Raw genomic sequence first — 15,715 nt, 5'->3', positions numbered from 1 at the left:
ATGCCAATACTCGAACGGTGCCGATCGGTGCTACGGTTTGAGCTGCGCGGTGGCTCGAAAAAATGCGGAGAATACGATGAATAATAATAATAATAAATAATAAGTACAATAAAGTTGCAGAACAGAACCTTAGCCTTTCCTTTGGAAAGACCCAGGTAAAAATAATAACAATAAAGTTGCAGAACAACATTATCTGGCTGTGCCAATAAGGCAAAGACCAGATAATAAGAAACAGAAGAGATGATTACATTTGAGGGAATGAGGTCAGAGGTCAAAGGTTACATAGGTCAGAAAAGGAATTTCACAATAAACAGGCTATTCTGTCATTAGGTTCACTCAAATTTGCAGGTTAGGTGATCTGAAAAGAGGAAGGGTCAAAGGTCACAGAGGTCAGAAATATGGGGGAGGAGGTCGGCTCTCTGGGTGCTCGTCAAGTTGCTTTTTGTTGTTTTTTTTTAAATGCAAAAATTAAAATTTACTGTATTTTCAATTTAATGTTTTTAACGCAAACAAATATAAAATGTATTTGCAGTTTTGTTGTTGAATTTTAATGTAACTAAATAAATTCAAATAAAAAATTAACAAAAAAAAAATTTCAAAACTTATTCCCTTTTTTCTTTGATTAAAAAATGATTGAGGACAAAAAAGATACAAGAAAATAATTGCCACTGTGAGGCTCAAAAAAGAGGATTTGGACAATTTTTATGTCAACAATATCCCTAAATCAGTGGTTGTTAAACTATGCGTACTTCAACTTTTGGTATTGACCAAATACTTATTTTCCACCATGATTTGCAAATAAATTATTTAAAAATCAAACAATGTGATTTTCTTTTTTTTTCCACATTCTGTCTCTCATGGTTGAGGTTTACCCATGTTGACAATTACAGTCCTCTCTAATATTTTCAAGTGGGAGAACTTGCACAACTAGTGGTTGACTAAATACTTATTTGCCCCACTGTATGACATTTTTCCTTGTAATATTGACTTTTTTTTATCGTAGTACTACAACGTATGATTTTATCCTCAAAACTTTACGACTTTAATCTTGCGATCACTCGAAAAAACTAATTGGACATCTATCGCCATCAACAGCAGCCAATGATTTAAATGTTATTGATGGTAAACATGACATTTTGGTGCACTTACTCACCGCTAACATCCTATTTTTGTCCTTCTCCGCCCCACTTAGCGCGTTCTCCAACGCCGCCCGGTGCTTCTTGGCCACTTCGTCCAGCACCCTGGCCTGGTTCTCCTTGGTCTGGCTGCTCTCTTCCTCATAGCGAGCGCGCAGGCCGCTCATGTCCTTTTCGTGCGACGCCTTCTCCTCGCGCAGCGTCTGCCAAAAACACACACGAGTGAAGCCATATGCTGCGTCACTCTGCCATATTGACAGCGATTACTAATGAGCGGGCGAGAATTCAGACAGAGTTTTGGCATTTTTACGCTTTGTCCTTGTCAGAGACTTTTTTTGGCTGAGCAAAGCAGTTTGTGGGTTTAGGGCTATACAAATGATTGGCTCGATAGTCGACCAATCTGCTTGTATTGAAATCACATTGGGCTATACATTTTAGCTGTATAAGTGCATCAGAACTGATGGGGGCAATTTTTTTTAAATCAATAAATTCAAACGATTATCATCGAGTTCATCAAGGACTACAGAAATCAGAGAATATTTTTTTCCCCAATGTTATATAAAAATAAAAAGGAATAAGAAAATAAATAAAAAATTGAAATATACAAAATGAAAGTATTTTGTTGTCCCTTTGTTTTTTTTGAAAAAATGTAATACATATATTTTTTTCATTTATTTTTTATGTATTTTTTTTAAATTTTCAAATTTAAATTTTTTTTTGTAAAAATGTTTTTTGATTTCTTTTTTTACTTGAAATAATAAATGAATAAAATATGAAAAGAATTGGAAAAAGTAATGAAAATAGTACATTTAAATAAACAATTAAATAAAATGACTAAAAATAAATAACAAAAATAATCTTTTTTTAATTATATATATCAATTCATTTTTAATTATAATGTATTTAATGTTTTTAAAATATTTATCAATTTCCCTTTTATTTCAAATAATAAACGAATGAATAAAATATTAAACGAATTGGAAAAATTAATGAAAATAGTACATTTTCTGTTGTTTGTCCTTAAAAATAAATAAAATTACTGTAAATAATTTGTTTTTCCTTTTTTGTTCATTAAATTATTTTTTAATTTATATATACTATATTAAATATTTATTAACTAATTTATTTTTGATTCTTTTATTTCCTTTTTATTCAAAATAATATATGAATGAATAAAACACTAAAAGAATTGGAAAAAAATTATGTAAATAGTACATATACTGTTGTTTGTCCTTTAAAAAAAAATTAAATATTAAATAATAAATTAAAATAACTGTAAATATTTTGTTTATATATATACATATATATATATATTTAAAAATATTTTTTAAATTTATTTTTTAATTACTTTTTTAAATTTATTAATTTACTTTTCATTTAAAATAATATATGTGTAAATAAAATATTAAAAGAATTGGAAAAATTTAAGAATATTACTATCCTTTTCTTAAAAATAAAATAACTAAATAGGAAAATATTTAGCTTTTCTTTTTTATTTAAAATATTAAATCAATAAATTACATTTCAAAAGACGTGGAAATAGAAGATAATATTTTACAATTTGATGTTTTTTTTAATTAAACAAATGTAAAAATAATAATAATAATTTTGATAATATATTTAAAAAAAAAACATTGTTTACTATTAAGAGGCTCTAAAGGATGGAGGATTCAACAGGAGGATTAGGACAACTCTCAGGTCAACAATGTCTCAAAATGACTAACTGACAGTCACAGTAGTTGATCAGTGAATGAATCATGGCAGCTTTATGTGGTTTAAGGTTATTTTAGGTCACTGTAATCAACCCTCACACAATAGCTGGCTTTTCTGGTATCAAATCCAAACAAATTTCGACTCAAGCCACATGTGCGCTCACTCCCATCGATCGAAACCTTCGTCAGCGCCTCTCCGAGGACAACACAGCACAAATGTCAATGCCGAAGAGACAACAAAGGCAACGTGAAGCCGTCGCGCTTGACATTTAGCGTAGGGGACACGCTGGCGGCTCTTCATGTGACCTTTTCGAAAAAGAGCCATTTTTCCTCCAGACTGGCAAATACACTTATTGACGCACTGTCACGGTTGCCTCCACTTTTTTTTGCTAAATATGACCCAAACAATTGCCCGAAGGTTGAGTTTTAACTGTTCAACTCGTCGGCTCCGAACCTTTTGTAGTGACAGCAGCTGTTGCTTGTGTCTGTCTTCCAGCGCTTGACTTTGTCCGTGAAGCGCCTCCCGTTCCTCCTCCAGCCGCAGCACCTTGTCCTTCAGACGACTGCGCTCGTTATCCAAATCGCGAACGGCCGCCTCCTGAGTCATTTGTGTGGCCTGCAGGCTGCTGATCTGACCTGAGAGCAGTTGACAAGGTGTCACGTCGACGTCGTCAAGCTAACTTATATCTTACTACATCTTACTAGCTTTTAGGAGAATCTCAGTGGCCTGCTGCTGAACTCGATCCCGGGCCGCTTCCAGCTCGCACTCGGCCTCCTTTTGACGGATCTCCACGATCTCCGAATTCTGCGTCACCTCGTCCAGCTGCTTGCTGAGTTCCTGAAGAGGCGAAGACAAGCAAAATTAAATGCCAAAGTGTGTGAAGTGTGAACCAGATGACCGAGTAAATTTTAGATGAAGATACACAGTGAGGAACATTAGTATTTGAACACCCAGCGATTTTGCAAGTTCTCCTAGTTAGAAATGATGGGCGGGTTTAAAATTTTCATGGTCAGTGCTTGTCCCCTGTTAGAGACAGTCTAAAGAAAAAAAAAATCCAGAAATCACAGTGTATGATTTTTTTAACAATTTATATGTGTTATACTTTTGCAAATAAGTATTTGAACACCTATTAGCTAGAATTGTGAGCCTCAAAGACCTGTTAATCGCTTTCTGTAACTCATCACAAGCTTTTCACACACTGTTGCTGGTATTTTGGCCCATTCCTCCATGCAGATCTCCTCTAGAGCAGTGATGTTTTGGGGCTGTCGTTGGGCAGCACGGACTTTCAACTCCCTCCACATATTTTCTATGGGGTAGAGATCTTGAGACTGGCTAGGCCACTCCAGCACCTTGAAATGCTTCTTACGAAGCCACTCCTTTCTTGCCCTGGCTGTGTGTTTGGGATCATTGTCATGCTGAAAGACCCAGCCACGTCTCATCTTCAATGCCCTTGCCGATGGAAGGAGATTTTCACTCAAAATCTCTCGATACATGGACCCATTCATTCTTTCCTTTACACAGATCAGTCGTCCTGATCCCTTGGCAGAAAAACAGCCCCAAAGCATGATGTTTCCACCCCCATGCTTCACAGTGGGTATGGTGTTCTTCGGATGCAATTCAGTAATCTTTTTCCTCCAAACACGAGAACCTGTGTTTCTACCAAAAAAGTTCTATTTTGGTTTCCCAGTCCTCTTCTGGTTCATCCAAATGCTCTCTAGCGAACCGCAGACGGGCCTGGACGTGTACTGGCTTCAGCAGTGGGACACGTCTGGCAGTGCAGGATTTGAGTCCCTGGCGGCGCAATGTGTTACTGATTGTAGCCTTTGTTACTGTAGTCCCAGCTCTCTGTAGGTCATCCACTAGGTCCCCCCGTGTGGTTCTGGGATTTTTGCTCACCATTCTTGTTATCATTTTGACGCCACTGGGTGAGATCTTGCACGGAGCCCCAGATCGAGGAAGATTATCAGTGGTCTTGTATGTCTTCCATTTTCTAATAATTGCTCCCACAGTTGATTTCTTTACACCAAGTGTTTTACCTATTGCAGATTCATTCTTCCCAGCCTGGTGCAGGTCTACAATTTTGTCTCTGGTGTCCTTCGACAGCTCTTTGGTCTTGGCCATAGTGGAGTTTGGAGGGTGACTGACTGAGATTGTGGACAGGTGTCTTTTATACCGATAAGGAGTTAAAACAGGTGCCATTAATACAGGTAACGAGTGGAGCCTCGTTAGACCTCATTAGAAGAAGTTAGACCTCTTTGACAGCCAGAAATCTTGCTTGTTTGTAGGCGACCAAATACTTATTTTCCACTCTAATTTGGAAATAAATTCTTTAAAAATCAAAGAATGTGATTTTCTGTCTTTTTTCCACATTCTGTCTCTCATGGTTGAGGTTTACCCTTGTTGACAATTACAGGCCTCTCTAATCTTTTCAAGTAGGAGAACTTGCACAATTGGTGGTTGACTAAATTACTTATTTGCCTCACTGTATAACGCAAATCAGTACAGCTAGAACACATTTGAAAACTAAAAGGTCCAATAAGCCTCAGTTTGACACGCCCTTTTCACAACACGAGAATGAATTGCACACGAATATCCAACAGCACTCTGCACGGCGGCAGCACAACAGCAACAACAAACAATAATATGGCTACAATGCGAGCATGTCTTACCAATTTGAAGACACCAAAGGTAGATAGAGCAATCATCATAATCCTTCATTTTCAACCTCGAATTAAATATGAAGAAAATGTAGCTGTTTTTGTAAATTTAAAAAATCGCTAATTCGTTTTTGCACCATGTTAACACCCCCTCTATCAACAGTTAACTTTTCCAATAGCGCCTTATTCAACGTGACCCGGTATCAAGCAAGGTGTCAGGTGGTGACCATGTTATTCCCCCCCCAAAAAATTTTTCAAAATATATTTAGTTCCCAAAGTTAATCACTCTATTCTTTCAATATTTTATTTATTTATTTATTTATTTATTATTTATTTACTTTTAAACCCCCCCCCCCAAAAAAAGAATCTACCAAAACTTTTTTCTCTCAAACACCAGGGGGTGCTGCAGCACCCTCGGCACCCCACTTCTCGCGCCACTTCTATAAAGTATCACGCTATTAACATATATCTTAGGGCTGTCAGAATTATCGCGTTAACGAGCGGTAATTAATTTTTTTAATTAATCCCGTTAAAATATTTGACGCAATTAACGCACAAATGCCCCGCTCAAACAGATTAAAATGACAGCACAGTGAAAGGTGTACTTGTTGTGTTTTTCGGAGTTTTGCCGCCCTCTGCTGTCGCTTGGGTGCGACTGATTTTATAGGCTTCAGCACCCATGAGCATTGTGTAAGTAATTATTGACATCAACAATGGAGGGCTACTAGTTTATTTTTTGATTGAAAATTTTACAAATTTTATTAAAACGAAAACATTAAGAGGAGTTCGTTCATTCATTCATTTTCCATGCCGCTTTTCCTTTAATATAAAATTTCTCTAACTTGTACTAACATTTATCTTTTAAGAACTACAAGTCTTTCTATCCAGGGATCGCTTTAACAGAATGTTAATAATGTTAATGCCATCTTGTGGATTTATTGTTATAATAAACAAATACAGTACTTATGTACCGGATGTTGAATGTATATATCCATCTTGTGTCTTATCTTTCCATTCCAACAATAATTTACAGAAAAATATGGCATATTTTATAGATGGTTTGAATTGCGATTAATTGCGATTAATTACGATTAATTTTTAAGCTGTAATTAACTCGATTAAAAATTTTAATCGTTTGACACCCCTAATATATCTAATTTTTTTTTTCCTCATAAGAAAATTCTTTCACCTTGACGGCGTTTTCAGAAGCAGTGAGCGACGCCTGCAGCTTGTGCGATCTGTCGCGGTGTTCGCGGGCCTCCTCGGTGACGCGCGCCAGTTCAGTCCGCAGCTTGCCAAGCGTCTTCTGGAGTGCCGCCTCCTGCGTCTGGAACTCGCGCCGCAGCTCGGCCTCGGTTCGCTTCCACGCAAGAAGGTTGTCAGCCGTCAGCTGCTGCGTTCGTTTCATGGCCTCCAATTCGCGCTCGTAGAAGGCCTGGGCCTGGAATTGGACGCGGTTACCTCCAGCAAGGAATCTTGGGAGTCGAGCGGAGATTACTTTAAAATCAATACCTTGCTGAGTTTGGCTTCGTACTCATCCACGAGTCTTTTCTTGTCCTGTTTAAGTTCTTCCACTCGCTCAGTTAGCGAATCCACCTTCAAAAAACAGAGCATAATCAGTTCCTGAGTTCCTTGAGATTTTCAGTCTTTACATCGCACCTCAGCTTTGTGTAGCTGGCCTAGCTTCTCCTGATCTTTACTATAGTTGGCGTTGTGGCTCTGGTGGCTTCGTAGCAGCTCCTGAACCTCCTGACGATGTTGGCCCTTTAGCTCCTCCAGCGCTACCTTCTTCTCCTGCTCGAACTGCGCCTGCGCTTGACTGAAAGTGCGCAGCTTCTCCTCGAATGAGCGCCGCATCTCCTCCACCTCGCGCGACATGGACACCACCCGTTGCGTGTGCTTGGGGGGAAAAAAAACGGTGTGAGTTAACTTCTCAAGTTCTTTTTTCAAGTTCTCTTTTTTTAACCTGTCCTGTTCAGCTGTTTGACACGGAGAATGGAAGTCTAAGTGCCCGGATGGTCTGAACAGTTTTAATGTTTCACACTGAGAGTCTGACATACAGTATGTTGAGTAAATACTAAAGAATACAGAATCTAGTCTAGGGTTGTTCCGATCATGTTTTTTTGCTCCCGATCCGATCCCGATCGTTTTAGGTTGAGTATCTGCCGATCCCGATATTTCCCGATCCGATTGCTTTTTTTTTTCTGCTCCCGATTCAATTCCAATCATTCCCGATAATTTTTCCCGATCATATACATTTTGGCCATGCATTAAGAAAAAAATGAATAAAACTCGGACGAATATATACATTCAACATACGGTACACAAGTACTGTATTTGTTTATTATGACAATAAATCCTCAAGATGGCATTTACATTATTAACATTCTTTCTGAGAGAGGGATCCACGGATAGAAAGACTTGTAATTCTTAAAGGATAAATGTGACTTTGTATATTGTGACTAAATATTGCCATCTAGTGAATTTGTTGAGCTGTCAGTAAATGATACTGCAGCCATTTAACTGTTCTGCCCAAATCCATGATGGGAAGTGCAACCATGACTGTGCGTAGTGGCACCAATTGATATATCTTCTCTGCGTTGGGAAATACAATAGGGTGTTAAGAAAAAGATCAACTACTACCTTTCTTCCCCACATTGCTTCCCACGATATTTCTAATTGTTGAGAGAGGAATTGCAAGGCTTTAGCCAATTAAAAAAAGGCTCCAAATGCTGCCAAAATTCTCTCTACTCATTATACGCTGCCTTTTATATCTCTATATAGATAAAACGGCGCCATTATAGATTGAACGCGACAATGCGTGAGTGGGTCATGCAGCGCATACGTGAATTGCGTTAAATATTTTAACGTGATTAAAAAAAAAAATTAATTACCGCCATTAACGCGATAAATTTGATAGCCCTACTTTAAGCCAAAACTAAAGACTCTGGATGAGTGTAAGACATTTTGTCTGTAACGTTAAATACAAGTAGAAAACGATTTAATTTAAAAAAAAATAAATAAATAAATAAAAAGGCATGTCCGATACTTTGAAAATGACGTGATCGGACCCGATCGATACATCTTTAGAATCTACACTAAGAATAGCTTTCAAATGACACTCTTTATGACAAGTATGATTGGCAATAAATAATTATTATAATTATTATACAGTGGTACCTCTACATACGATCGCTTCGACACACGAACTTTTCGACATCCGACGCAAAATTTGACTCGCCATTTGTTTCTACATCCGACGACATGCTCGAAATACGACGACAATGGCAGCACCGCAGACGAATGCACGGCGGATTTTCTTGTGTGACAAATCAACACAGGTTTCAGAAAAGGTTGGTACAGGTGGTGAAACAAGGAAAAAGTTGATGCTTACCTTCGAAATGAAGATGCAAATGACAGAAAAATATGAGCGTGGGGTGGGCATCCGTGAAATGGCTCAACAATACATCTCCACGGTCCTCCTCCGACCATCGTTCGCCAGTCTTTATAAATTAAGCTGACAATTCTTATTGTCTCCAAAGAAATCGCCAGCTTTCATCATTTCTTTCACAACTTATTCAACACAAAACGCATGCTGTCTGCTGTTCTCAAGAGAACATTCAAAGTGAAAGTGAAACTCAACTCACCGGTCCGTCTCTGGCACGTGAGCCCCGCGGTGCGTTCAGGTACACAAATAAACGTCCGCCTTATTAGAACCCGATTCGTTACACTATTACAGGAATTATTATTATTCTTTTTATTACATTATTCCAATTTTGATTTATAATTTATTTGTTTTGCTACGTGTAATTGCCATTTGTAATAGCACCAGCAGTATTTTTTAAGGATTTAGTGCAGGTTTTTGGACTGTGGAACGAATTAATGGAATTATAATGTATTCCTATGGGAAAATCCTGCTCGACATACGACCATTTCGACTTACAAACAAGGTCCTGGAACGGATTAACTTCGTATGTAGAGGTACCACTGTACTACTATTATATATAGTAGTATACTATAATAATAATGCTAGAATTTTTTTTTAAGAATTGTTTTGAATAATGTTGGAAAGAAAGTCAGTGTTCTGAATCTGTTTACGTTCCATTCTTTTGCACTAGTAAATGCTATCCGCATTTCACCTCATTGTTTATTTGTGATTAATTATTGTTATTTACATGATTATTTGTACTTTAATAAAGAACATAAATGTTCCAAAATGGTTTTGTGAATTGATAAGCGTCAACAAAAATGTCATTGCTAAATTAGTAAAAAAGAAGAAAATTATTAGATTCGTCGACTAATCATAAAACTAGTCGGCTGACTAATCAGGAGAAAATTTGTCGTTTAGGACAGCCCTAGCGTACCGGAACATATTTCCTCCACACCCTTCTCATCTTTTTAACCCCTGACCCATTAAAAGGGCCCCTGGATATGTTCGCCTTAGGCCCCCAAATTGCCAAGTACACCACTGCTTAGGTGATTTTTGCAGTAACGGGAGCCAAAAAAATGCTATCAGTGCAACTCTAGATGAAACATCAATATACTGTTATTACTACCTGCGCCTCCGTGCATAACTGCAGGTCCTCCACCCTCTGCCGGTAGTTGTCGAACTCAGCCAAAGCTTGCCTTTTCATCCTCTCGTGAAGCTCCATGGACTCCTCCAAAGACTGGATGCGTCTCTTCAGGTCCAGTTCATCGCTGATTTTGCTTTTGTACTGAAAAAAAAAAAAGATAAAAACACATCAAGGCGGAATTGTTAGGTGATCACAAACTGGACGAGAAGTAAAAGGTGTTGCAACATACTTGTAAAATCTTCTCCCTGGTCTCGGAGAGGATCTGTTGCACCTCCTCCTCGTGAGCCTCCTTCAGGGTAGCGATGGCCGCTTCGTGCTCGTCGTTCTTGGTGTTCAACGCGTAGATCACCTGAACAAGAAGAAAAATACATCATGAGAGTTGTCGATAAAAGCATTGTAAACTATATCGACATTTTAATTATCGGTTATGGGCCAATATGCATGTGCAATAAATACAGTGGTGCAATATAAACCCTTTTTTCATAACTTTCATTGAAGTTAGTCTTCTTTTTTTTCCATAATCTTTATTTGGAAAACCTTGAAGTTATTACATTTATCATCATTAAAGCATCCAGTGGGGCTTCACAATACAATCAGCCAAAATAGGTTAAGTCCACGACCACATATATCGGTATCAGTTTGATATCGGTATCAGATTTTTGGAGTAACCGGATATCGGGAGATCGGTTAAAAAGTCATGATTGAACAACTCTATACATAATCGTTGACTTTGAAAAAAATTAAATGCGTAACGATGCTGTAAATATTTCGTTCATTTCATCCAATTAAAGGACAAAAATATTTTAAATGAAAAAAAAATACAAAAAGAAAAATATATTTTATTGCTGTTTTGACGCGAAATGAAAATGTTATGATTCCCCCCCACCCCCAGAAATGTAAGAAAATTTCAAAAAAATATATGTCAAAAAATGTAAAACCAACAAAAATATTTATAAGAATAACACCTTTGAGCGATTTAAAAAAAAAAAACTCACCAAATTTGGACTTTTTAAAATTTTTACTGCGAACATTTTTACATTTTTCTTGTACAGGTAGTCTCCGGGTTACGAATGAGTTCCGTTCCTACACCGGACGACGTGGCCCGAATTTCCGCAAATATCGGAATTATTATACTATCGGAAGTACCCCCAAAACTCAAAATAACCATCAAAAAGTCTAAAGGTATTGCATTTTGTTTAATGATGGATGATACACTGCTTTCCGGTGGCAACATTGGGTCTGGCTGGACTGTCGCCTGGTTTGACGGAGGTGCAGACTTAAATGTCTGACATAGATAAAGGATAGCTGCGCTCTGTTTTGGCCCACTTAAGGCTGCAAGTTGTTTCAGCTAATACAGTATAAGTTTGTGCATGTGTTTGTAATAAAATTTAGAGTCACAATTTGTGTGAGCGATTTCCGATGAGAATAGTACCGAACGAATGCTATTTTTGGACCGCGACGTCACCATCGTAATGCGGAAGTGGGACATTATAGACCTCGCATGCAAAACATGTTATTTCTGCGTATTTTCTCTGGCAATCTTTCAACAAAAAGAACATGCTGATCAAACACTGCTGCTATGGAACTTGTAGAAACAACTCTAGACATGACAACATATGAAGGATGTTTTCTTCATACGTTTCCCGAAACCAAAAACTCACCCAAAAATGTGAAGAATGGATCAACTTGCAAAGACGTCCAAAAGACCAGTTTAACGCCAGCAAGGTGAAGTCATTCACATTTCATATGCAGCAACATTTTGTTGGGGGCCATGATCCTTCAGAGGATGATGAGGTAAGTCGTTTTGATATTTTTACTTATTTTTTTAGCGTGGTGTTTTGCCGTGCTGCTTCTGTATGACAATGAATGACCTGTATCTGACTGCCACTGTTACCTTTTCAGTTGTTAAAAACAACTTAGTAAGGGGGAAGTGTGAATAAATTATAGAATTAAGATTTGTTATTAATGAAAAAATTAAAAGTGTTCCTTGGCTATCACTGTGTAGCATTTGCAATTGCTACACAAAAATAGCAATCTAAATTGAACCCAACGGTTCAGAGACGTAAGACAACCAGAGGACATAATTTATAAGAAAAACAGGGCATATGGTGGTAACGGATAGATTGTTGAAACAGGAGAATGTCATTGTCAGTGACATAAGGCAATGCACACAAGAAAAAGGTGTCGATTAAAAAGCTAATTCTGGATCAGGTCGGCGCGGCCCTTTTTCAGCCCTTGACACTCAAGCATTCTCTTTAACTGAACATTTGTACGTTCTTCCACATCTTTACCAGTGAATTTTGCACCAGGGACATCATTTTCGGACAGAATTGGTAGGTTTAGCTCAGTAAACATCTCGTTCGTACACTATTTCCATGTATTTACTATTGGTTGACCCACCTAGCCGCAATTGCTAACGTCATGAAAATTAATGAGCAAAAGTGACGTTTTGCTTGCGGTACGCCATTGTAAATATGTTAACATTGGTAGCATTTAAGCTAGCAGCCGTTTGTTAGGCAAATTAGGCTAATTTAATCTACTTAATTTACATATTGATCAGACTAAATGGATGTTTTGTCTGTTTTGTGTGAAGTGTTTTATTGTTTTGAACATAAATGTGTTACAGCTTTACAAATTGTAAAAAGTGAAGGAAGTAAATGCTTCAAAAAGCACAATTGCCTTGTTTGCTGTCTATCAACCTGAACAACTTCATTTTTAGTGAGGCTGGAACAAGTCATATTAATAGAGTACAAAATAAGATACTATGACCAGGGGTGAAAGTGGGCCAGAACGGTCAGGAAAGCAGTTCCGGTATAAGATTCAGGGCCAGAACGCAGTTTTGGTATAAGATTCAGGGCCGGAACGCAGTTTCTGTACACGGTGCTTTGATTCCGAAAATAAAATATGACAGCAACTGTCAAAACGCTATGTAAAAAAAATTTTTGTTTTAAAATGCGAAGCTGCCACACATGCATTTCAGCTCCAAGAAGAAAAAAATCTACCAACATCAGATTTACATACACAAGTGTTAACAACAAGCATAATAAAGTGCTTGTGTAGCGTAATCCGTTTCCACCAATTTATTATTGATTTTATTCCACGGACGGCATGGAGGTTTTCCCAGCTGCTGCAGTTATCAGAGTCTCACGATGATGAGTCAGGTCAATGTGCGAATGCACACAGCAAAGCAAAACGCTTGGACTCATTTATCCGTTCAATTGGCTGACATACTGACATGTGATCAGCAGAGATGGTTAGCTCTGATTGGTTCAAATGTGCATGTTTTCTGGAACAGCAAAAAAAAAACAAAAAGCTCGTTGAATTGATGCGAAAAAAAGGGCAATGCAACATAAAATGGATCAAATCTTTAAGAGCAACGAAAGAGTTGAGGAGGCTTATTTATCATATTTAGTGTTATTTGCTCTGATGGGGAGGTTCAGAACATTTTAGCTTTCAATGTGCACTTTGGACTTATATTTGTTCATTTATGTTAGGCGACTTATTTGTTTCCTTATGATTTAAAAAAGTCAATGTTTGTGGGATCTTCGAAATATATTCAATTTCACTCTGTATAAGTCATTTGTACTTATTTTTCTGAATGTATGTTACTTATATCTTTATTCTTAAAAAAAAAAAAAAAAAAAGTAAATGTTTACATGAACTTCAATTTCAATATATATCCTATGTTCTTAAGTAGTTAAAATTGAGATTTGGCATTTGGTATGTGAGGGAAAATAAAAATTAGGAGTTGGAGGATGGCGTTATTGCTGTTTTTGTTAACTTTTATTTTGCAAATCATTGAAAAAATACAATTTTGAATGAAAATCAGTTTTTGTATATGTTATAGAAATAACTGTGCTAAAACAGTTTTCTTTGCATTTCAGTAGTTTAAGAGGTTTGCGCCCCCCCCAAAAATAAATAAAATAAAATTTCTGGCTCCGTGGCGACCTTCACGTCGAGGAGTTCCGGCAAGAAATTCAAGCCACTTTCACCCCTGACTATGACGTACAATAAGGTACTGTTTATACGACTAAAAATACCCAAAATGACTGGTGACAAAATGGCAGCCGAGACTGGCGTCATAAAGTCGAAATCAAGCTAGTCGAGTGCGTCGTAACCCGGGGACTACCTGTATATGTACAGTAAAAAACATTTTTTTGTGAACTAAAAACCACCTAAAACATTTTAAGACCTGTTTTCAGCTGTCTTCTGAAGAACAACCTCCTACTCATCTCACTGTCAGCTTCCGCGTTTCTGCCTCTCCGACATCCAAACCCAAATGTTATCAATAAAACATGAAAGCCATTTTTAGGCCGCCGATAAAAATACCGCCACTTTGACCCTTTTTAAGTCCCGCCCCAAAATAACATCGTCACATCCGAACTGCTCGTAGTGACGGGATCTGTCGTTCACTTGAGTAAACGAATCCATTCCGGTTCGTTCAGTAAAAAGATTCGTTCAAACAAATCGTTCAACGAATCGTTCGCCCCCCTCATCTCCCTCCCCGCCCAAATGAATCGTTCGGTTAGTGAACGGGAAGTGACGCTGCCGAACGAATCACCAAAGACCGCTTCGCAGTATAACTGAACGGGAAGTGACATTGCTTGGTCCCTCCCTCTCTTGCACACAGGCTCCTCATTGACCGCTCGTCGTAGTTTCAGAAATGAGTGACAGGCGATATCATTCTGCTTTCACAGACAGCCTCGTCTCCCTCCCGCTGCTGCAAAAGCGAGGGAGAACTTCCGCGTCGTCTGTCCTAGTTCTATGGGTTCAAAGTCATGGCTCGTGCTTGCATTTCAATTTAGGACACAGTTAAACATTTTCCTTTTGTGTGGGGAGTGGGGGTTTGGGGTCGGGGGCGCACGGACTTTCTTTAGCATGTTCTTGATCACATATACAATGCTGCTGCTACCAGCCAACGCAGCGTGCTTGCTGTCACGAAAATAAAAATAAATCGAAAGTTTAATTTCTAAATATGGAACGACCAACACATCATATTTACCTCTTGCTCTGTTGTATTTTTGTTTTTATGCTCATCACTATTATTTTTGGTCACTATTGTCAAAACTGTAAGTGTAAATAGCTAGTTGTCAAATGTGCTGCTCTGAAATAAAAACAATACTACATTTTGATATTTGCCAGTTTCATTGCAAATCAGTATTAAGATGATCGTATTGAATTTTTGCACTGGTATTACTAATAAAATAATCCGGTCAACTCCCCTGTCGTCCTCGCATCTCAGATCGTCAAATGCTGACGAGAAGTAATTGTTTGCTCTTTACGATGTCGCCTTTCTACTCTCATTAGTCTGTTAAGAAAAATGTAGACATATTGCGACACCTCCCGTGTCCGTGTGCGTTGTTTTTGGGCGCTTGAATAGCACATGATGGACGGATTGACATAATTTGTCAAACCAACCAACACCCGACACGCTCTGACACGAAAAAAAAAAAAAAAAAACACTCGGAAAAAATTGACATGTATATACAGTTTCATTGCAAATCAGTATTATGGTGATCATACTAAATATTCTTTTTTTTTCTGTGCACATATGAGGTAAATATCGCTGCCATGAAGCCTCCATATAGTGACAGTTCTCTGCCCCCTTCACTGCCGTCACGCGACCGCAGCTCAG

The 15,715-nt window shown here is 37.9% G+C and overlaps 1 protein-coding gene across 2 annotated transcripts in view; it reads right to left on the bottom strand.

Moving 5' to 3' along the window:
* fam184ab (family with sequence similarity 184 member Ab) overlaps positions 1-15,715 on the bottom strand; it is a 97,058-nt gene that overhangs the window by 60,978 nt on the left and 20,365 nt on the right. For both annotated transcript variants that reach the window (XM_057823024.1, XM_057823026.1), the window contains exons 2-9: positions 10,310-10,429; positions 10,063-10,221; positions 7,166-7,405; positions 7,019-7,102; positions 6,696-6,947; positions 3,551-3,686; positions 3,303-3,484; positions 1,154-1,339 (exon numbers count right to left, since the gene is read on the bottom strand). In XM_057823024.1, coding sequence (XP_057679007.1) covers positions 1,154-1,339; positions 3,303-3,484; positions 3,551-3,686; positions 6,696-6,947; positions 7,019-7,102; positions 7,166-7,405; positions 10,063-10,221; positions 10,310-10,429 — 1,359 coding nt within the window. The remainder of the gene's footprint in view (positions 1-1,153; positions 1,340-3,302; positions 3,485-3,550; positions 3,687-6,695; positions 6,948-7,018; positions 7,103-7,165; positions 7,406-10,062; positions 10,222-10,309; positions 10,430-15,715) is intronic.

The sequence above is a fragment of the Corythoichthys intestinalis genome, chromosome 19 (assembly GCF_030265065.1).
Source record: "Corythoichthys intestinalis isolate RoL2023-P3 chromosome 19, ASM3026506v1, whole genome shotgun sequence".
NCBI classification, from domain to species: domain Eukaryota; kingdom Metazoa; phylum Chordata; class Actinopteri; order Syngnathiformes; family Syngnathidae; genus Corythoichthys; species Corythoichthys intestinalis.
This window is presented reverse-complemented; position numbering and strand designations above follow the sequence as displayed.